The following is a 23,505-nucleotide window of genomic DNA, read 5'->3' on the forward strand; positions in this document are numbered from 1 at the left end:
ATTTTTTTCCATTTGTTGCTGTATTCAGTTCTTCAATGCTCAGTCCCAGAATAAACCAGTTCAAATATGTATAAAGTTTTGAAAATATGATTCTTAATCAGTCAAAATGGAAATACATGAAGATTATAACAGATTTTTTTCTCTCCTCAGACTGAGTGGTAACCTCTCAGAAGCTGTGAAGCTCTGTCCTCAGTTCTCAGCTCCCAGTCCTCCAGTCTCAGAGAACTGGACCTGAGTAACACCTGCAGGATTCAGGAGTGAAGCTTCTCTGGACTGAAGAGTCCAAACTGCAACCTGGAAACTCTCAGGTAAAATGTTCTCAATCCTGGTGAAACCAAATTTCTGTTTACCTTTCAAAGATGATGTAATAATTATTTGTTATAATAATAGATGTCTGACTGTGACATAGTTAACATGCTAAATCTACACATAATAATTAATCTTATTTACTGAAGAACCAAAGAGTTATTAATAAAATAATCAGGCTATTATTGTTTCTGTTGTATTAAAATTAAATTTGTGTTTTCTGTAAAAATTAACAGTTCTTTGGTTTCTACCTCAATGTTCTCATTTTCTCATCATGTGATGAATTGTGTGTCTGCAGCTTATCAGGCTGTTTGGTCTCAGAGGAAGGCTGTGCTTCTCTGGCCTCAGCTCTGACCTCCAACCCCTCCCATCTGAAAGAGTTGGACCTGAGCTACAATCATCCAGGAGACTCAGGAGTGAAGCTGCTGTGGGCTGGACTGAAGGATCCACACTGGAGACTGGAAGCTCTCAGGTATGGAGGAACCTGCTGCAGGAGCAGAGAAGGTCTGATAGAGGAGGAAGAGGGAGAAATGTCTTTAGTCAGTCTGCTGGGAAACATTTAGTATGAAGATAAATATTTAGTTTGATAATTAAATATCTAGTTCACAACCATGACATTTATAAATTAATGGATAACATTTTTTACAGTAAATGGAGAAAAAGGAGAAGAATATTTAGAGGGTAAGAACTGATGATGTTTAGATGGTTTAAGAGAGACAAGAACAGATGTTGATCCAGGAAATGGATCAGTCCTTGAGAGTGTCAGATTTCAGCTGATTGTAGAATTATTAGACAAATTATCTGGAGAGATCATTCGTTTTCAGAATATTCTCACAGAGAAAATTAACAATAAGGATCTTTAATGGAGATAAATAGGAACTGAATATATTAATGAAAATATTCAGATTCATCTTCAAACATCACTCATCAGAGAGTCAGAAGTTCAGCAGTTAGATTTCCATGATGATCTACAGGATAGAAAGAACTTTAAAACAATGTTGGATGGAGCTCTGACCAATCAGCCCCAAGAAGCAAAGATGAGAAGAAAATGATCTTCATAATGGTCAGATGGATGTTTAAAAGTTCACAGAAATAAATAACTTTGATTTGAAGCAAAATTAAAGTTGATAAATTTTAATATATTCACATCAACATCATAAGGAAAAATAAATTTAGTAGTTTATCTATTTGTTATTTGATCTCCACCAGGAGGCGACATCTGGAAAAAAATCAAACATATAAATGGAATCAGAAAGTAAATCTCTTTTTTCCAGAAGGAGGAAGAAATCCAGTGAATGATGAGGAAGTAGAAATGAGAAACTTGTTCAGATCCAAAGTTCTGATAAATTTACTGAGAAAGATAAAAAAGACAAGATCAGCTGATCCAGAACTTCTGCAGTGGAGGGAGGATTAATTTTACAATCCATTACTGCAGCTGCTGGATTCAGGAAGCTGCTTCTTCTTCTTGGTCTCATTGTAAATGTGTGCAGCGCCACCTGGTGGTGTTGGTTGGTAGAGGAAGTGCTGAAAGGTTGGAGGTGTTTGTCAGAGGTGTGTGATGATGGAAGCCTCTCCCTGGTTTGTGAGTCTGAGCTCAGAGATCAAATCTTTGATTCTTGTTGAACTCTTTGTTGAATGTGATGCAGCTTCTCCTTTTTAATGTTTGTATTTCTGGATATTCCAGTGAGGCCACAGCAGGTTTTCAGCAGCAGGGCTGTTTAGTGTTTCATTCCTTCATCTGTGTGTGGGAGTGTGGATGGAACAGGTATCCAGGTGTTGTGTCAGAGTTTAGATTGATTGTATTTTAATGCTGATTATTAAATCAGGTTGAGCTTCCAGAAATGTTTCCTTAGTTTCCTGATGTCCTTTTAGGCTTCAGTGAGTTTCTTCAGGTTGTTACTGAGGGATTTCCTTTCTCCTCTCTGTTGGAGCTTTTCCTGTGTTTGGAGAAATGAGTTGTGCTGCAGCAGCACCAACTGTCCTTCCTACATCCACTGCAGTTTGCAATCCAAATGTTGGACTGTTCCTGTCTCAGTGGAGGACAATGTGTGTCTGAGAGACATGTAATGTCCATGTTTGCTGCTGAAAGAGACTGATGGTCTGACCCCCCTCCTCCTTTCAGGGTGGAGCCTGCTGGAGTCCGATTCCTGACACCAGGTCCATGGAGACTGAAGAGATGTAAGTGTGTTTTTCATCTGATTCATGACAACAAAGCATGAATCATATGCTTTGTTGTCGGAGACATCACATTCTGATGTCAAGTTCTGATGTCTCCACATTCAACCATCTTCAAACTGTCACATCACTCATTCAGGAGTCATCATCAAAGTGTCAATAAATGATCAATAACTGCAGCTGGATTGTGTTTGTTCTCTCCATCAGATTCCTGTCAACTCACCATCGACACAAACACAGTGAACAGAAAACTGAATCTGTCTGAAGACAACAGGAAGGTGACATTTGAGGAGTTTCAGTCATATCCTGATCATCCAGACAGATTTGATAAATGGTATCAGCTGCTGTGTAGAACTGGTCTGACTGGTCGCTGTTACTGGGAGGTCGAGTGGAGTGGATATGTTGATATATCAGTGAGTAACAGAAGAATCAAGAGGAAAGGATACAGTACAGACTGTTTGTTTGGATATAATGATCATTCCTGGAGTCTGATCTGCTCTGATGTTGAAGGTTACTATGTCAGTCACAATAACAGACAAACTCGTCTCTCCTCCTCCTCTGTCTCTAACAGAGTATCAGTGTATGTGGACTGTCCTGCTGGCATTCTGTCCTTCTACAGAGTTTCCTCTGACTCACTGATCCTCCTCCACACCTTCAACACCAAATTCACTGAACCTCTGATTCCTGGATTTTGGCTCAGTTCTGGTTCCTCAGTGTTTCTGTGCTGATTTGAGTCTAAAGAGTCTAAATATTTTCTTCCTGTCAGAGAAACTCTCTCACTGTTGAACAGATAGTTCAGTCTCTAAATGTGTTTTCATGAATCCAAACTGTTTCTTGGTGAAACTCTGACACATGATTCCTTAGAAATTGCTTCTTCTTCCAGTCCTTTAAAGGTGGAAGCTAGGATTATTCCAGGATCCACATGTTGTTTTTCTGTTTCCAGTCAAAGATTATTTTAATTTACTGCAGTTTTTCTCAATCACTGGACATTTTCTGTTTCTTTCAGCTCCTATTTTCTTAAATCCATCTTGGATTCAAATGTTAAATGATCCTTTTGTTTATTTGCTGCAGTTATTCTTCATGTATTTAGTGAACAATAAACATATTTTCTTCTGCATTTGATTCATTTGCTGTTCATTCTGTTCCTGTTTAAATGTCAATAAGAGATTTTTTTAAATCTCAACTCTGACTTTCATAAATACCTTATTTACAGTAAAACATTCCCATCTTGAAACCAGTTGATGAAAGTCTAATGATGATGCTTTGAATAATAAAATGGATAAAATCTTAATATTTTCTGTTTCATTCAGAACTTCTACCTGAAACTCAGAACCTGCAGAACATTTTTCTCTTTGGATAAAAATCCCAGGAACTGGAAGATCAGAGCAGAATGAAAACTGGAGATCAGTGTTGGACAGAAAAGGTCTGATCGCTGCATCTCTGCTATATTTTACATTTAAATCTGATAACAAAACTGAATCTAATTTTATCTGCTGCTGACTGCAGGCTGCAGCTGAGCAGCTAATGCAGGTTCTACTATTAATTAAGTCTCTGGTCAAAACGGAGTCCAGTTTGGGATGAGAGACTTTTTGTGGTTCTGGTTCAACATATAAAAACTGGATAAGATGGTTGATGGAGCAGCATCAACGTCTGAACCAGAAATGGCTGATAAAAAAGGTGAGGATGTGACGATGACAGAAGAATGGAGGCATAACAGAAAAATAAGAACCGTTGATTTTGAATGCTGCCGACGTTTAATAACGTGAAAAAACTACAAGTTTTATATTAATTCAAAATGTATTTAATACTTTTTACACAAAATGAAAGTACAAATTTAATGTGTTTCTTTTTCTAAATTCAACATATGAAATATTTAGCCCTTCATTTTATGAAAAGATGTTTAGCTCTCTTTATACAAGAGAAAACTATTTTTAATAAAGTTGCTGCTTATCAGTTAAAAGTTATTGATTCCTAAAACCAATCATCTTTAGATTAATTTAAACTTGTGTCCCAGTTTTATATTTATAAAAATGTTAAATAAATTAATGATATTCACTAGTTATACCCAATAAGCATCCTAATAAATATAACAAATACCTTAGTGTAATTCCTCTAAAATAAGAATTTTGTTTCTTAAATTATAAAATTAAATTCAGTTTTTTGTTGATTTTCTGAGGAGAAAAAACAGCAGCTTTACAAAATATCTAAAACTCAGTCAGACTGAATGGAAATCATCTATAAATATTTATTTTCAAGTCTGGAAACAGAACAACTGCTGAACAGAAACATGAACTTCGACATCCCAGTCTACCTGAAAACCACAGAAGAAAACCACAACATCGACATCACCCGCCACGGCGCCAACGTGGGCCACACCTACCCAGCGGTGAGTCGACCAAACCTGAAAACTCCTGTAGATTCAATAGTTCCTCATTTCCTCCTCCAGGTATATTTTACTTAATTAAATAATAATAAAAAACTTGTTTTCTGCTTTCAAACCCCCTTGTATGAATCTTCATATATATATATATATATATTTTTTTTTTCTAACAAACAAAAGTTATCTGAATATTTTTTCAACCTAATGTGCTCTTTAAAATTTCTTACCTGATGCAACAAATTGTAATTTTAGTAAGACTAAAATTGTGTAAATCTCTGAAATCATAAATTTTAAAAAGTCAATATTTTGAGGTGAATGAAAATGCTGCCATTTCTTCTTGCAAAGTGTTAAATAAAATCTCTTTTCTTTTCCACAGATTTCAATAGTGAGCACAGACGATGATTTATCCTGATCGTTCAGGATTTAGTTTGTTCTTTGTGGAAACCTCCTCCATGTTGCCATGCCAACGGTTCGCCGTAACGGCGGCTCTTACAGTTCAACCACATGCCTTCAGAAGTGCATTAAGTCCTGATCTGTGGTGAAGAGGAAATGTTATTTATTATGTGAATACTTCCATGAGTTTTCCATGTTCACTCCAAAGTGTTAATGAATTTTTCTTTTTGCTTTTCCAACATTGTCTTTGCCCGTCTGTTCAGAGAACAGTTTTCTCTTTGAGTCTCTTTCTGTGTTCAGCCTGGACTGAACATCTGAAGAACTGGGCGTCTTCATCAAACTGTTTCCTGGTTCTGATTTAAACCGGGTCAAAGTTCTCAGGTCTTAACGGGGAACAAGTCTGGAGACTAAAAGACTAGTATTTAATTATGAAACAGGATGTTAATATTTCTGATCATGCTTTGCTGGATAATATTAGGGTTTCTTCTGTTTATTGCATTAATATTATTGCTGCTGAGATCACCATGGTTACAGCGTTTGTAAACAGTGTAAATATATTTCCTCCCTCAGAGATGTGACTGTAAATCAGGACTCTCCTCAATGCACTTTGATCAATGTTCTCTGTAAATAAGATTGTATACACTGACTTGAATCTTTTTTTTGTTTTTTTTTTTGCTATGGCTGGTTTCCTCACCAGAGTTCAGATGTATTTAAGGAGAGCAGAGGAGGAAAAACAAATGAATTTGGTAAAAATGACTATTTTGTATGTTTGTGCTGTTGCTGTGAACTTTTTATATCCTTGTACAGTGAAGGAGAATGAAATGATCTGTATCTGAAGGAACTGATTCACAAAGAAATTTTGAATTAAAACATCAGTGTTCAAAAATCCCTTTGAATCTTTTTTGTTTTTTTATTTCTGAGTGTGCCCTGCGACAGACTGGCGACCTGTCCAGGGTGAACCCCGCCTCTCGCCCGGGACGCTGCTGGAGATAGGCACCAGCAACCCTCCCGACCCCATTAGGGAAGAGGGTGTACAGATAATGGATGGATGGATTTCTGAGTGAAATGGGTCAAATATCAAAGTAGCCATCACAAGAAAAGCAAAAGGACTTTCTAGTTTACTTCTTTACCAAATGTAATTATGGTTCTTAAAATACTAAAAAGATGCAGAACTTAGATTTCCAGGTCTACAATAGTGGTGGAAAACTATGCATAAAATAAAATTATTTTAACGTTTTCTCTGCTCCATGTTTTGAAAGAAAATTCCTGTCCCATACAGCCCCCAGTTGGAGTTTATTTCTAATCTGCAAAGCAATTCATACCATTTCTAATAGTACAAATTGTTTTTTTTTCTGCATTTGTTCTCTTGGCCACTTGTACCATCCTGTCAATGAAATCTATGCATTAAAGGTTATCACATAATTCAGGTTTCTTACTGTGGAAAGATTAAATCTAATATCACTTTGCAGTTCTAAAATATTTAGAATTTAATGGAAGATCTGTGAGGACTAAAGGATGCCAAGCAAGCAGAGGTGATATCTGTCATCACTGCTTCATGTGGACAATAAGCCATATTTCTTGTGTTTGCAGGAAAATTGGAAGGAGTTGCTGGAGCAGCAGTAACCAGTTACCTTCTTCACCCAGAATCTCCCACTTTAACATTGTATCAGTGCAGAACAACCCTGAATGCTCATGAGTCAAACACACAATTTTTCCCACAGTGTGTTACTTTCTGTCACAGCTAAAACAAACTGAACTGACTGAACTGTTCAGTCCCATCTTGATGTGCCAGTGGAAGCTTTATGGAACTCAGGCAAGTTTAACAAATGACTGGATAAAGAAACACCTCATTCACAGAAACCTCAGGATTGTCAGATTTATTTTTCCTGAAGTCCTGCCAATAAAGTTCACTGAGAGATGTCACTCTTTGGACAGCAATATAAGAAGCTAATATTTAGCATGATGTTTATTCTTCTAGCCTCAGTGTTCTGTTCTTCATGTGACTCCACTGAATCCAACTCTGATGTCGTTCACTTCAGAAGTGATGAAGATCCATTTTTCTTCCTGCTGATTTCTTTCCAAAGCTCCCACTTTTTCCAGGAGGATCTTCAATGTTCTCCAGCTCTCTGGATGATGAAGGAACTCAGACTGACTCCACCCGGCTGGTGCTCCAGGTGAGCAGAAACAAACAAACCATAAAGTCATTCATGTCCTGACAAATGAAACCTAAGAACTGGTTCTGGTTCTGGTTCTGATCACGTTTTACTGTTGCGGTCATGCAGCTCTGGAAAAAAAGTGAAGAAATCACTGAGAACCTCATTGAAAACCTGATGGTTATTCCCCCAAATAATTTCTGAACTTCTGAATTAAAATATCAGTAATGTTGTTTCTATATGAACTTGATTTCCTTTAATTATTTGTGGTCTAAAAGCACTGCAACTTTTTCATTAATTTCACCATTACTCATTTTCTGCAAATACTCAATGTTTGCTTGGAATTTCAGAGCCATGTGTCAGTAGTTCATAGAAGAAAATGTTCATTTTACTCAAATATATAACTATAAATAAATAAAATCACAAAAACTGATCATTTTAAGTGGTCTCTCAATTTTTCCCAGAGCTGTATCTGGATCATTTAAAAGGCACTAAATGTGTTTTTAATAACCAGACGTCATGTAGGTAAGAGTTTCACCACCAGAGGGCGACAAATCCCCACTAATGAAGAGTTCAGTTGGTTCCAAGTTAAAAAAGGTTCTGGTTCAAGTCGTGTTGTACAGAACCTGGATCAACAGAATAACAGCGGATCCAGATTTATGAGAAGTGATTCTGTCTTCAGATGTAAACAGAACATTTTATTCTGACTCCCACAAACTGACCAGTCAGACCAGTCTGTCCTCTTTTCTCCTCGTGACACTTTCAGTTTCAACTCACCTGCACAGGTGTGGCACCAGTCTGGATCTACCGTGGTTCTGTTGGGTCTCAGTTTGTTGTTCAGATATTCTTCATCAACTCTTTGGATACTTTGAACAAACTGTAAGTTTGTTTTTTTTCCAACTTGAACTTTATCATCAGGAACGTTTTTGCTTGTTTCTGCTCTCTGATGTTTGGAGAAAATGTTCACTTCTGATTTCTGGTTTCCACCATTAATGTCAGAAAAAAGAATTTCCTGCTCCATTGGAAATAAAATGATGTTGTTTGATATGTTTAATAACGTAAGATTATGAAATAGTTAATCTTTGAAGGAGCAGATAATCCACTTTTAGAGATTAGTTATTCACTAAAATACTTCCTGTTGTTCAGGTTGAATCAGTGAATGTAAATGTTGCTCCATGTCTCCATCTAGTGGACTGATAGTAGAAGTGCAGCAGCTGATGGCAGCTTCCTCTGCCTCTCTGCTGTCTGACTGCATTCACCTGACACTGATATGAAGCAGAGAAGAAGAGCCAATCAGAGGAGGAGCAGCTGATCTTTTTCCAGCTCTAATGATGTAAAGGATGATCAGAGTTGATGTGCAGATGAATGATGTGTGTTTCCTCTGCAGGTGAAGGTAGAAAGTGTGTGTGAGCTGATGTGAATTCAGCAGCATGGATCAGTGTGAGGACAGAGAGGAGGGAGTCCCTCCCTCTAAAACCACTCTGTGTGGGGAAGATGAGAGCCAGAGCAAAGGTCAGAGGTGAGGTCACCATCTCTAACTGTCCACAGCCCTTTTCACACAGCGTTCACTATATCAGGCCAGAACAGACGTGGTGATGAAGCTGCTGCTGCTCCTCTTTGCTGATTAAGTTTTAATCATCATGTTTCTGTCAGGATCCATCAGAGACTCAAACCAGAACCAGAACCAGAACCAGAACCAGAACCCAGCTGTGTGTCCTTTAAGAGTGACAGGTCAAAGGGTTTTCTCATTGACTTTAAATCTCCTGGATCTCCACCATCAGAGAGGTGAGATGTTTCTAACTGCTGTAACTGTTCTGTTTATATCTGTCATTGTGACCATGTGACAATAATAATTTAACACTCAACTCACAAAATTTTCTAGATTGATATTTGGATTGTTCTCTAAATCTAAATTTAATTTATTTTCCAGAGTAATGCTGAAAGAAAAAGGTTTTTATGAATTAATTTTATGATTCCAATTTCATCTCTGTGGTTCAAACATAGTGAATTATTAACCATTTCTACAGTTAAACTAGAAAAATATCTCATGTGGATATCTTTCGAACCAGACGGTCTTTAGGTGACCATCTGGTTCTGATCAGATCCTCCTTGGATGGTCAGAGTGGAAATTATCCCTGGTTCTTCTCCATGTCTGAATTCAACACTAACATCATCAAACTTTTCTAAGTCTTTTCAAATCAACATGTTTGTCTCAGAAACAGATTTTACTTCTCTTTAAAAAGGCTGGAGGGGGCGTGCTGTGGGACAGCGCGACCCACATTTGGAGGCTTTGAGTCCTCGACGCGGCCATCACGGGTTCAATTCCCGGACCAGGCCGATATTTGCCGCATGTCTTCAACATGTCATGTACTATTTTTACTTGTCAAATTATAATCATGTTAACATCCGTTATTCAGCCACATGGTTTAGTTAATATTCACCTAGTTTAACCATAAATCCAGATCCCATCACACATAAAGGAGATGAACTTCTAATTTTTTCTCTGCAGTGAGAAAAACCACTGACTGTGGCCTCAATATCTTATAATAAATTAAATCAAACAACTCCACTGAAAATATCAGCACTTCAGCTGCTGGGGTCTGAAAGTACAGCTTCACAATTTGCAGAGAAATCTGCACAAGTTCATCAGTCATTTGGATCTGTCTGCAGGGGCGCTGCCAGGAATCTTGGGCCCCATGACAAAAATTTTTATTGGGCCCCCCCACACAGCTGCTGTTAACATTTTTTGAGTCTATTTGATCCATAAAAAGCATCACAATATTAAATATTACTGCCTTGCTTTCTTTGGTTCAATACTGATACTAGCACAATAATTACTGCTCATAAATTTTACATGCAACAGTCTGCATATAGTATGCAAGTAGGTTGCTTAAATTGTTTATATTAGTGTTACGTTACTGAAATGTCTCTAACCACCAGCAACAGTCACAGACAACATGCAAAATATACATAAAACAATCCAGAATTCTTAAAAACTGTTGTGTAGTTGCATAGCTGCAGTATATAATTTTGATAAAAAATATGTTTTCTCCATATTTGTTAAAGCTGTCATCATGTTGTGACAGTTTGTTATGAAACAGATAATCTGTGAAAACAATCAATCGCCTCCACCTCCTCCCTGAACTACTATTGCTAGCTAAAGTAATGCACCATTCTGACCAAAAACAACCAATCAGAACCAGGAGGAGGGTCTTAGCGCTGTCAATCATCCTCATTCGTTCATTGCCAAATGTGCTAATGGTGGAGAAACAACTTATCATTACAGGAAAAATGTTTATCTGCTGTCCTTGGTAGCTATGCTAACTAGACTGAGCATTCACAACAGGCTTTGCTAGCTGCAGCATAGCACAGAGCCAGAGGAGGGAGGATGAGCAGCACCATGTGAGATTGTGATTGACAGCGATAAAACTCATCTGCCACAGATTGGTTGTTTCTAGATAGCACTGGGAAAAGACAGAGGAAATTTATTTTTCTCAGATTATCTCTCATACCATAATAGTCATAACAAAATGACAGTTTTGACAAATATGTAAAAAATACAATTAGCAGCTTTAATTTCACTTAGAAGAGGGCAGGTCAGGAGGAACGTGGGTTAGAGCTGCTGCTGCTGACTGACTCATCTGTTAAGTGTGATAAAAGGTAATAGTACCAGTTAAATATAGAAATATTTTTGAAATTTTTTTCCTTAATTCATTAAATGCTAGTGAAATGGAAGCAAACAGTCTGTAGGTAAGCCAACTATGCTAAATTGTTGATAGTCTCTCAGTCTACCCACCTCTGGGAGAAAAACTGGGTTACAAATTGACACACTTACCTTTTTCCCTCTCCCTCTCTGAATTTTTGAAAACCTGATTTTATTATTTTTATTGGCAGCACATTAACCACCACAGTCGTTCAGGGGGATTCAGGGCAAATATGGATGTGTGTTTTTATGTCTGGGAGTGGTAACAGGTAATTTTTCTGCTAAAAACAATGTTAGAAAACACAATATGATTAATTTTGTAGTTGACAGGGCCCAATTTTTTAAATTTCTATGAACGACAACAAAAGAAAAAAATTGTTGGGGGGGGCCCCCCATTGGTTAGGGGCCCTTGGAATTGTCTTCCCTTTCCCCCCCGGTTTATGTAAAAATAATCTTTGTTTTAGCCACAAAATGATTTTGCTCAGCAGCAAACAACATATCCCCAACTACAGCATAGAGCAGCTCATCGTTGTAGCAGCTATGAAGTCTGACTTAAAAACATTTTGCTAGACTGTCAAACATTGAGAAGCTTTAATTATCGTTATCATTTGTTATCAAACACAGCGTTTTGAAGCCAAAAATGCCTCAGAAATATCCAGAGCCAACCATGAGAATCAACTCATTTAAAGTTTGAAATCTGTTTCACACAGAAACAAAGACCCTAGCATAAATGTTTGGCTGTTGAACTGGACCGTTTAAGCTAATTTTCTATTAGCAGTTTTACAATCTTTTACATTACATTACATTACCAAGGCTCATTAAAACAAAAGTTGTATAAATATATAATTAAATCCCTTCTCACCCACCGCGGGTGGTCTTCTCTCTTTCTTCCTCTGAGCTCGGGTCCTCTACCAGAGGCCTGGAACTTGAGGGTTCTGTACAGTATCTTGGCTGATGCATATTTCTGGACTGAGATGTCTGATATTGTTCCTAGGATCTGTTGTAGCCACTCCCCCAGTTTGGGGGTGACTGCCCCGAGGGCCCCGATGACCACAGGCACCACTATAGTCTTAACCTTCCAGGCCCTCTCCAGTTCCTCCCTTATTTGTCCAGTTTCTCATGCTCCTTTTTCCTGATGTTCCAGTCATTTGGTATTGCTACATCCACCACAATGGCTTTCCTTTGTTGTTTATCCACTACAACAATGTCCAGTTGGTTCGCCCTCACCATTTTGTCTGTCTGGATTTGGAAGTCCCACAGGATCTTAGCTCAGGCATTCTCCACCGCCTTTGGGGGTGTTTCCCACTTTGACCTCAGGGGTTCCAGTTCATATTCTGCAGATATATATGTATATAAATACCAACATGGTGGATTATCAACCATTTCTACAGTCAATCTAAATAATATTTCATGTGGATCTCATTCAGAGCCAGATGGTTTATAATTTACCATCTGTTTCTGAATGAAGCTCCATCAGATCCTCCTCTCTCAGTCATTTCTAACCATCATGTTTGTTTCAGAAACAGATCTTTCTGCTCTTTAAACGAGGCTGGACATTATTCAGGGGGATCAATGATCAGGAACATGTTGGAGGATTGGACCAGTTCTGATGGGAATCATTTAAAACATCTGGTTGATGATCTGTTTGTGGAATAGATTAAAAAATAATGGTTACTAGATTAAAAAATAATCTACTCCACAGAAGATTCTTAATAAGGGTTTTTCTATCAGGATCCATCAGAGACTCAAACCAGAACCAGAGCCCAGCTGTGTGTCTTTTAATAGCAACAAGTCAAAGGACGAGATTATTACCTTTAAATCTGCTGAACCTCCATCATCAGAGAGATGAGCTGGTTCTAACTGCTGTAACTGAATGAACTGTTCAGTCTAAAAGGTTTTTATTTCAAATGTGTTTGTTGTGAGCTCAGCTCATTTCCCAGCATTTCTACATTCATATGTGAAATCAGGGATGCAACAACATACTTTCTGAGGTGTTGGGGTGGAAAAAGAAAGAAAATCGGGCCTATGTCCATTTACGGTCTGGACCAAATGTTCACCCATACTTTTCCCAGAGCAGATCATTTTTGCTCAGGTCGAAAAAATAATTGCATTCATTTTTTTTCCTCTTTGTTTTTCAAAAGCCAATCAGCCATCAGTAGTTATAAATATTGATGGCTACTGATGGCTTCTGTACACACTGTGTGTACCTTGAGATTTTCCTTTAAGTAAAACAGAAAAGAATAATTTTTGATTTTTTTATTATCTAACCCTCTTTTCTTTTAACATTTAGGAGAAAAAAAAGATCGATTGTGTCAAAAAATCTCGTACGTAGTGAGCAGTGATGTCAGTAACGCGTTAATTTGTAACGCGTTACTGACGTCGGACCACTTTTTTCAGTAACGAGTAATCTAACGCGTTGCTATTTCAAATCCAGTAGTCAGACTACAGTTACTTATCAAAATCACTGTGCGTTATCTTCTTTTTGTAATTTAATCAGATTTTCTACTGCCTTGTCGAGTGACTGACGTCTCTGTGCGACAGAAATGTAAACAATGGAGGAAGATGCGCATTTTGTTGGTGGAAAAACTGGAACTATTTTCAGTTTCTGTCGACAAGTCCGATTATTATAAACGGCTTTGGGCTTCTTTTTTTTTAAGTCGCTTGCAAATTTAATGAGCGGCGGGTTGCGCCTTTTTGGGCTCGTTTTTGAACGTGAAGTTGCTCATTTGGGCTTGGAAATAAGCAGAGACTCACAATAAATCCCAGAATTTGTCCGTCATTAAGGTAGTTTTAGTCAGTCTCTCCCTGTCCATCATTTCCCCGATGATCCGTCCCGCTGTGTCTTTGTTAATGTCAAGTTAATGTATTACCTCTGAATGACGTTGAGCTTCGCGTTGCGCCCCAGAAAACGTCAAACAACGAGACCAATATGAACAGCGCAAAAAACGTGAAAACAGCCACGAATAAACGTGTCCGTAGTTGGCAATAATTATAATGGCAACTTAACGCCATTATAATTATTAATATTAAGATAAGTGTCACAAATCTGTGCAGCCATCTGAGCTGTGGAGCAGCAGGAGGAGATCTGGGCGCTGAGCTTTGAGACCAAACGCAGGGCCGTAACGCAGAATCTGGAGGCTGGGGGATTTAGGGGGGGGGCTTTAAAATCCTTCTTAGAGTTTTCCAGACAACAGTGGACCACACAAATAACCTTATCAGTGGAGACACATTGTTGATGTTACCATTATAAAATAGCTTACAATTAAGAATTGGCAAACCTCAATGTGATTTTCACAGGAGGCAGAGCGTTGTTGTTAGCAGCTGCTGAAAGTAACTAAAAAGTTACTTTTAATGTAACTTAGTTACTTTCCAAATCAAGTAGTCAGTAATCTAACTAAGTTACTTTTTCAAGGAGTAATCAGTAGTCCGATTAAAGTTACTTTTTCAAAGTAACTATGCCAACACTGGTAGTGAGTCTGTGTGAGTCCATGGAGGTCTGCACAAAGCCTAAATGTTATTGTTCAGTTTAGTTTTGTAAATTTGGCGGATTGGCCCTTTTTTGTAAGCTAACAATGAATGGGTGGAGTTTGAATCCTCCCGTAGTTCTAATAGTGGTCGTTTGTATCCTTGCAGAGCTTTTTACTGTGTGCTCAGTTCTGGCGGTTTGCTTGTTTATAAACTTTTCGTCTGCGTGTACGTGCGTGTGTGTGTGTGGTTTGGCAAACTGAACAGCTGACGGGTCACCCAGTTAGACAACTGTTTCACCTGCTGCTGGTGCGTTCACACCAATGATGTAATGATGCCAAAACCTTCATACAAATTCTGTGTTTTAATACAGTTGATCTCTGTGTTCAGCTGTTCTTAGGTCGGCTGCAGGCATTTATCCTCTTTTACATTTTTCCAGACTCCAGTTTGGAAAATGGAGTAAAGTCCATTCCGCCATCTAAATGCTCTGTGTAAAGCTGCCTTCAGCTTGTTCCCCACAGACAACTTAAAAAATTTTTCTGATTACTTTCCACCAATTCACTATGACCGTAGCACATTTAATAGCAAACAATCATCAAATCTAGATTTTGTCTTCCAGTTTAGTGAATATTCAAACAACAATGAAAAGAATGTGCATTTCTGTCATTGGAGTAAAGAGCTGGAACAAACTCACTAAAGAGCTGAAGCAAAGACCAAGCATGAGGTATTTTAAGACAAGACTCTAAATGGTTACTATTCAAAAGTATAAGGATGAACTAGGGTGATGAATTTGGCTGGGAATTAAAGCACGGTGGATGACTTGGGCAATTGGGTGCAGGATTGTGTATGTGTGTGTAAATATATGTTGGTGTGTAAATAGGTAAATATTATGTATATCTGAAGGATGGAAAGGATGCTAGAAACAGGAACTATGTTATGAATTAATGAATGGAAAAGGGGTATGATTATATAAGTTAAACATCATCATACTCCTTTTCAGACTTACAGTCCCAGAATAAGTGGTGTATTTACATGTATTTGAGTATGTGAATTTGGCAGTAAGGTATTGCATTTACACTTAGAAACATGAAAGTCTTTATTATTACTATGTTTTGTTGGTGAAATGTCTGTCTGAAATAAATTATTATCATCATCACCTTGGTTATTTGTGGGGGTCACAGGGCCCAGTAGCCCTGGCGCATGGCAGCCTTGCTTCTTTCAGACTGCCTCCAGGGCAGCAGTGGCTACTATCCAGTAGCTATTTCACATGGAACCAGTTTGATATTCTTTCATTGTTTCTAAGTTGTTCTGTCGTCTTATCTGAAAGTCTTCCTCAGTTCTAGTGATGAAGAGTTTCAGTTATCCTCAGCTCTAGTTGAAACAATAACATGTACTTAACCAGTGACTTGGGGTTATTTCAATACATGAATTTAAAGGTGTGACATTTCCTTCTTAAATATATCATTGGATTCAAAACAACTCATTTGAGCTTCAGACAACATTGCAGAACTGAACAAACTGATGACAAGTTTAGAAACTCTGACATGAATGCTTCACTTCCCCTACACTTTGTGCACAATTATTAGGCAAGTTTTAGTTTTGATCATGTCATTTTTATGTACATTTTTCAACTCCTATCAGTATACATAAAATGATTATTGAATATCAGTTGATGTGTATTTGTTTAATGAGGAAGGATGGGGCATAAGGAGATCAACACCCTGCATCGGTGTTTCTCAATTCTGGTCCTAAGGCCCCCCTGCCTTGCATGTTTTGTCGTTTTCCCTTCTGCCATACACCTGGATTGAATCTGTGGGTGATAAACAAACTTCTGTGGTATTTGTTGGCTGCAGAAGAGCCCATGCAATCATCTGAATCAGCTGTTCTGAAGTAGAACTGCTGATTCAGATTATACCAAAACATGAAGAGCAGGTGGGGCTGAGGACTGGAATTGAGAAGCACTGCCCTATATCAAGGTGTGCATAACTGTAGTGATGGCCAAATGAAGCCTCATGAAGCAATGAAGCTTCCCGGCCCTTTGCTTTGCCCAAAAGTTCATCACTCGATGCTTCATTCATTTCTCACTAGTGCTCATCATTGGCTCATCACACTTTTATTTTGAAAACAGATACACAAAATGAAGCAGTCAAGTGATCCATGCAATGCGAGGTCTCGTTTGTTGCCAGTCACGTGGTTTTCAACAAGACGACACAAGCCTCGAAGCGGGGCTTCATCGGACACGCCCCCTTATTACTCGGTACAAGCCTCAAAGCCTGGCTTCAGATAGCCCATCACTAAACATGTTGAGAAAAAGATATGTAAATTAAATGCCAAAAAAATTGAGAAGAATCAAATGTGAAGCTACCAGGAAGCCATTGTCTTCCAGTGCTATCATATTCCAGAACTCCAACCTTGAGCACCCAGAAGTACAAGATTTTCAGAACTGAGACATAGCCAAGGTTGAAACCCAACCACTACTGAACTTAACACATAAGTTGAAACATCAAGACGGGGCCACAACATATTTGAAGTCAGATTTTTCAAAGGTTATATGAACTGATGAGATGAGAGTGACTTTTGACGGTCCAGATGGATAGATGGGCCTGTTGATGGATCAGAAATGACCACAGAGCTCCACTTCACATCAGACCAGCAAGGTACTAGTCTGGGCTGGTATTATTAAACATGAGCTAGTTGGACAAATTTAGGTTGAAGATAGACTCAAAATCAACTCCCAAAACTACTGCCAGTTTTTAGAAGACATTTTCTTCTTGCAGCAGTGTAGGAAAAAAATTGCATCCAGGAGAGGATCCTACATGGACACACGCCCACATATCTCAGACCTCCTTCATGTCCACGTCACATCATATTTAGTCATCAGAACTTGATGGATGTGCTACACTATCCTGAAAATGTGTATGGACACAGCCTTCACTTCTACTGTCCTCAAGCTCTGGGACACTGTCTCCACCAGCATCAGATCTGCTGACGGTGTGGAATGAAGTCAAAGTTCAGCACCAACTTTTTACAATGTCTACTGGGTGATTCTGGAATGACTGGTCTTCTTCCTTGTAGTTCATCTTCCTCTTTCTAACTTCTTTGTAATGTGTTCATGTGATGCTCTGTTTTTATGCTGTAAGTACTCTTATTGTGAAACTCTGTTATTTCCTCTGTAAATACTGCTGGATGAATACTTCCTGACTTCCTAATTGTTCCTGGTTCCTCCACAGAGTGGACCAGCAGAGCTCAGAGGATCCCAGTGGTCAGTCTGTCCAGCAGGATCAAACACAGCTGGACTCCATATTTATGGTCTGTACATGTATAACAACTACTTTTCCATGGGTCTTGTTCACAGTCATCTCCATGCTGCACTTTGTAGAACAAATGACTGTCACTCTCTCCAACATCCCTTTGGTGTTTGGCCCCTTGATTTCAGTCTATTTCCTTCATCTATTATTCTGTTCCAGCTGTTGGAGGACAACATTGTCACTTTTGTGAAGAAAGAACTGAAGAAGATCCAGAAGGTTCTGAATCCAGATAACCCAGAATACTCAGAGAGTCAGACAGATGATGATGAGGTGCTGCCAGGTGAAAATGAAGAACAGAGGAGGAGCAGCAGAGAGGCAGTAATGAAGATCACACTGAACTTCCTGAGGAGAATGAAGCAGGAGGAGCTGGCTGACCGTCTGCAGAGAAGTAAGAGGATTTCTAAAAAGATTTAACCTAATTGATAAATCAAATCAAGTAAATTGATAAATTTACTGATGTCTCAAGAGATGGAATCACATTTATTCATATCACCTTCAGAAGATGATTTTATTTAGTTCCTAATTTTACTTTTTGCTTTAATTTAGAACATTTTGCTGCATTTTGTCAACATCAACTTAAATCTGGCCTGGAGAAGAAGTTCCATTCTGTGTTTGAGGGGATTGCTAAAGCAGGAAGTCCAACACTTCTGAACCAGATCTACACAGAGCTCTACATCACAGAGAGAGGGACTGGAGAGGTCAATGATGAACATGAGGTCAGACAGATTGAAACAGCATCCAGGAAAACAAACAGACCAGAAACAACAATCAGACAAGAAGACATCTTTAAAGTCCCACCTGGAAAAGATCAACCAATCAAAACAGTGATGACAAAGGGAGTGGCTGGTATTGGAAAAACAGTCTTAACACAGAAGTTCACTCTGGACTGGGCTGAAGACAAAGCCCACAAGAACATCCAGTTCATATTTCCATTCACTTTCAGAGAGTTGAATGTGCTGAAAGAGAAAAAGTTCAGCTTGGTGGAATTTGTTCATCACTTCTTTCCTGAAACCAAAGAAATCTGCAGCTTTGAACACTTCCAGGTTCTGTTCATCTTTGATGGCTTGGATGAGAGTCGACTTCCTCTGGACTTCCACAACAAGGAGATCCTGACTGATGCTACAGAGTCCACCTCAGTGGATGTTCTGCTGACAAACCTCATCAGGGGGAAACTGCTTCCCTCTGCTCTCCTCTGGATAACCACACGACCTGCAGCAGCCAGTCAGATCCCTCCTCATTGTGTTGGCATGGTAACAGAGGTCAGAGGGTTCAGTGACCCACAGAAAGAGGAGTACTTCAGGAAGAGATTCAGAGATGAGGAGAAGGCCAGCAGGATCATCTCCTACATGAAGACATCACGAAGCCTCCACATCATGTGCCACATTCCAGTCTTCTGCTGGATCACTGCTACAGTTCTGGAGGATGTGTTGGAGACCAGAGAGGGAGGAGAGCTGCCCAGAACCCTGACTGAGATGTACATCTACTTCCTGGTGGTTCAGACCAAAGTGAAGAAAGTCAAGTATGATGGAGGAGCTGAAACAGATCCACACTGGAGTCCAGAGAGCAGGAAGACAATTGAGTCTCTGGGAAAACTGGCTTTTGATCAGCTGCAGAAAGGAAACCTGATCTTCTATGAATCAGACCTGACAGAGTGTGGCATCGATATCAGAGCAGCCTCAGTGTACTCAGGAGTGTTCACACAGATCTTTAAAGAGGAGAGAAGTCTGTACCAGGACAAGGTGTTCTGCTTTGTCCATCTGAGTGTTCAGGAGTTTCTGGCTGCTCTTCATGTTCATCTGACCTTCATCAACTCTGGAATCAACCTGATGGAAGAAACACAAACATCTAGGAATACTGCATTATTTAATAAACCTAAAATAATTTCTCTCCATCAGAGAGCTGTCAATCAGGCCTTACAGAGTCCAAATGGACACCTGGACTTGTTCCTCCGCTTCCTCCTGGGACTTTCACTGCAGACCAATCAGAGACTCCTACAAGGTCTGCTGACACAGACAGGAAGTAGCTCACAGACCAATCAGGAAACAGTTCAATACATCAAGAAGAAGATCAGTGAGAATGTGTCTGCAGAGAAAAGCATCAATCTGTTCCACTGTCTGAATGAACTGAATGATCGTTCTCTAGTGGAGGAGATCCAACAGTCTCTGAGTTCAGGAAGTCTCTCCACAGATAAACTGTCTCCTGCTCAGTGGTCAGCTCTGGGTTTCATCTTAGTGTCATCAGGAAAAGATCTGGATGTGTTTGACCTGAAGAAATACTCTGCTTCAGAGGAGGTTCTTCTGAGGCTGCTGCCAGTGGTTAAAGCCTCCAACAAAGCTCTGTAAGGACACAGATTGTTACTGCATTTATTTTTGATAAAAATCTGTTAATGATGAGATAAATATTGAGTCATGCTTTATCAGTTTGTTTACTCGTGCATTGACTCCTCAATGTTGGCTGCTAGCAGATGATGAGTAAAAGAGAGACCGGCTCTCATTGGTGACTATTCATAATGTTACATGTTCAAGCAGAAGAAATTATTTTTTTCTATTGAAGCTGACACTGGATTAATGCAGTTCATTAAAGGAATTGTTTCTCTTGACAGCCTGCTTGCTGGCTGCTGTATTGCAGTCTTTTAATGCTGGAGGCCCAACTATAGAATAAATCAGTTCACAATACATGTCTGATAAAGATGTGGAAAATATAATATTTTTTTCAATCCGTGCGAAAAGAATATAGTTGACTGGAACACAAACCATACATTTTGAAGAATTATTTAATATTTTCCTCTCTGTCTCCTCAGACTGAGTGACTGTAACCTCTCAGAGAGAAGCTGTGAAGCTCTGTCCTCAGTTCTCAGCTCCCAGTCCTCCAGTCTCAGAGAACTGGACCTGAGTAACAACAACCTGCAGGATTCAGGAGTGAAGCTTCTCTCTGCTGGACTGAAGAGTCCAAACTGCAACCTGGAAACTCTCAGGTAAAATGTTCTCAATCCTGGATTATTTCTATTATAATAATAGATGTCTGACTGTGACATGGTTAACATGCTAAATCTCAACACATAATAATGCACTGTAAAATGTAATAAGTTCACTTTACTTAAAAAAAGTTAGGAAACCGATTGCCTCAAAATCTTCAAGTAAAGTAGCTAATTCATTTTAAGGTGTTATTGCTAAAAATAACTATGTTTAGACCACTCAGATAAAGGCAATAAACCTGAGTGCCGTTAACTCAAAATCATTAATTGGGTTAACTGTAAAATATTCATTCAGACAACTCATGCAATGGCAGTAAACTTGAGTGCCGTTAACTCAAAATCATTAGTAAAGTTGACTATAAAATGTCAATTATGACTACTTCAAATTGTGAGTTATGCCAATTAAGCAGTACTCATAAAAATAAGTTATGCTTACACGTTTAAGAGTTCACATTACTTGCAAAATATCAGGAAACCAATTACCTTGATATGTTCAAGTAAGATGAACCAAAAGTGTTAAGTTATTGGAACGAAGAGCCAACAGACAACAGTTTGAATGGAAAAAAATGTTTAATAATTAAACAAGTTTACCTTAAATACAAGTTTCTTAAGTGTGGTTACATACACACTAACCTGGAAACAAAGTTTTCCAAAGACTTTTTTAGGGGGAAAAAAGTGACAACTTTTTTTCTAGGGTAGCCTTCAATCTAATATTGAATCCTTCAAATGGCCCTCAGTCTTTAAAACTTTGAGAATCCCTGCTTAAATGTCTTAGTTGACTGGTGTGAAACAAAAACTCAATTCTCAATACTAGAGCCCAACATTTATCATAACATTGATAAAGTAAATAGTGAAGTAGTGAAGTGAAGTAATGTTTCTCCTCATTAACATAAAACCATTTAGTAGTCTGCAAATGCAATGATGCTCTCTCCAACAAAAAAAGAATCAAACAAGAAATAAAAATCACTTTTCCAATAAGAGTAAAGGTATCAACGTTGATCCATAATGTCACATCACATTCACTCATTGCATCAGAAGATTTTTGAGTGATTGTATTTTTGGTTTTAGGGATTTATGTCCAAGTGACAGAAGCACCCTTTGGATGAAGTCAAAGGTGTACTTCAGTTGTTGAGGGTACTCCAAATTCAGAGAATAAATAAGTCCAAAGAGCAAACACATGGCATGTGGAAGATTCCCAAGATCATTCATGACAAGACTTCCTTCCAAAATGATGGCAGTACTTGAAGACTGGAAGTGCAGTGAGTCAGTGGAGGCCTGCCTGTCCTCAGGAATGATGGTCAGGATCCCAATGGGGGTGTGAGACACGTCTGGGTCTTCACAGTCCTAACAACAATAGAAGCAACACCACAATTACATATCACCTACTTCTTTAGGGTGACCAGACGTCCTCTTTTTCCCGGACATGTCCTAGTTTTCAGACCTAAATAAATGTCCGGGGGGAATTTAAAAATCGTTAGGGATTTCAGTCAACTGCCTCAAAACACATTACATAGCTTACAGTGCATTGTGATTACATTGCCACTCCGTTCCACTACTCCATTCCAGGTTTCTTTGTATGTCAAAGAAATCACACACATGTGCTACCGATTTCTTGTGCTACCTATCTGGTTCTACCCCCCCACCCCCCTGTCTCCTCCATCTCCACCCCCCGTTGGCGCATGTGCGTCCGCCGATTCTACCCCCCCGCCAACAAAAAAAGAAGTGTCCTCCTTTTCAGAAACCCAAATCTGGTGACCCTACACTTCTTCATCACGGCTGCTTCTCCTACAGTTTACAGCTGTCCCACCTATGGCAGTCTACTCATCATAAGCCTTCTATAACAGTATAGCGGCTTTTTTAACCCGTCAACATCTTTATCCTTATCCCTTTTCCTTTTTTTTGTTTTGCGCCGGACAGCTTTTTTTGCACTGCCGCTCCATCTTGTTGCCACTAAATAAACATGATATTTTCGACTAACGTTAGTCCCAGGCATCGCTAAATCATTACACATAAAGTTAACCTCAAAACCTGGACTTACGGATGAATTATACGGCCGAGATAACGAATATAAGTTTGCTAAAAAACAGTGGGACTTACCGTGACAAAACTTAGCTGCAGCAACCGCCGTATTGTTGACAGTTTGGCGCTTCTTTCAAACACGTCGTCACTCGTCAGTGTCCAATGCGCATGTGCGTTCAACGAGAGCTGCCGAATGATGCCGAGTTTTTTGCTGGTTATGCAGATGCGTTTTGCTCACTCATAACTCCAAGTTCGGGTTACTTGCTGCTGATGAGTTTGATTACTTGCCTCAGTAGAAAGTTGTCTTTGCTAAGTTTAAGTTAGTATAGTCAACAGAGTAAACTGGAATGAGTTCAGGTCACTTTTCTTTAAGAGTACACTTTACTTTTACATTTTACAGTGTGGCTAATTTTTATTTACTCCAGGCTGAAAGAACCAAAAAGAGAGTTATTAAGAAAAGTGGAGGTCAGGCTTTGACTGATAGTGTAACTCTACATATTTGACAGATTGCTGCATCCTAGTTGAACAAAGGATCATTATTGCAGATCTTTCCAACCAGCAGTTGTCAAACTTTCTCAACCATCATGTGGGAAATGTTGATTTTCTTTACCTGTGAAAGGAAATACAGT

General features: G+C 38.9%; 2 protein-coding genes and 1 long non-coding RNA gene across 3 annotated transcripts in view; all 3 read left to right on the forward strand.

Moving 5' to 3' along the window:
- The first annotated feature begins 359 nt into the window (after positions 1 to 359).
- LOC122819520 (stonustoxin subunit beta-like) lies at positions 360 to 4,235 on the forward strand. The gene is made up of 4 exons (XM_044096300.1): positions 360 to 364; positions 611 to 778; positions 2,429 to 2,484; positions 2,689 to 4,235. Exons 1-4 carry the CDS (start codon positions 360 to 362, stop codon positions 3,207 to 3,209), a joined length of 750 nt encoding a protein of 249 aa, XP_043952235.1. The 3' UTR covers positions 3,210 to 4,235.
- Positions 4,236 to 4,734: 499 nt separating this feature from the next.
- LOC122847063 lies at positions 4,735 to 6,142 on the forward strand. Its single transcript, XR_006373312.1, has 2 exons — positions 4,735 to 4,867; positions 5,238 to 6,142. It is a non-coding gene; the product is annotated as an uncharacterized LOC122847063 (long non-coding RNA).
- A 2,382-nt stretch (positions 6,143 to 8,524) lies between these two features.
- Positions 8,525 to 23,505, forward strand: part of LOC122847053 (NLR family CARD domain-containing protein 3-like) — a 31,261-nt gene continuing 16,280 nt past the window's right edge. The window contains exons 1-6 of the mRNA XM_044144412.1: positions 8,525 to 8,926; positions 9,061 to 9,192; positions 17,806 to 17,884; positions 18,043 to 18,271; positions 18,430 to 20,221; positions 20,684 to 20,857. Coding sequence (XP_044000347.1) covers positions 8,838 to 8,926; positions 9,061 to 9,192; positions 17,806 to 17,884; positions 18,043 to 18,271; positions 18,430 to 20,221; positions 20,684 to 20,857 — 2,495 coding nt within the window. The 5' untranslated portion in view covers positions 8,525 to 8,837. The remainder of the gene's footprint in view (positions 8,927 to 9,060; positions 9,193 to 17,805; positions 17,885 to 18,042; positions 18,272 to 18,429; positions 20,222 to 20,683; positions 20,858 to 23,505) is intronic.

The sequence above is a fragment of the Gambusia affinis genome, linkage group LG17, assembly GCF_019740435.1.
Source record: "Gambusia affinis linkage group LG17, SWU_Gaff_1.0, whole genome shotgun sequence".
NCBI lineage: Eukaryota > Metazoa > Chordata > Actinopteri > Cyprinodontiformes > Poeciliidae > Gambusia > Gambusia affinis.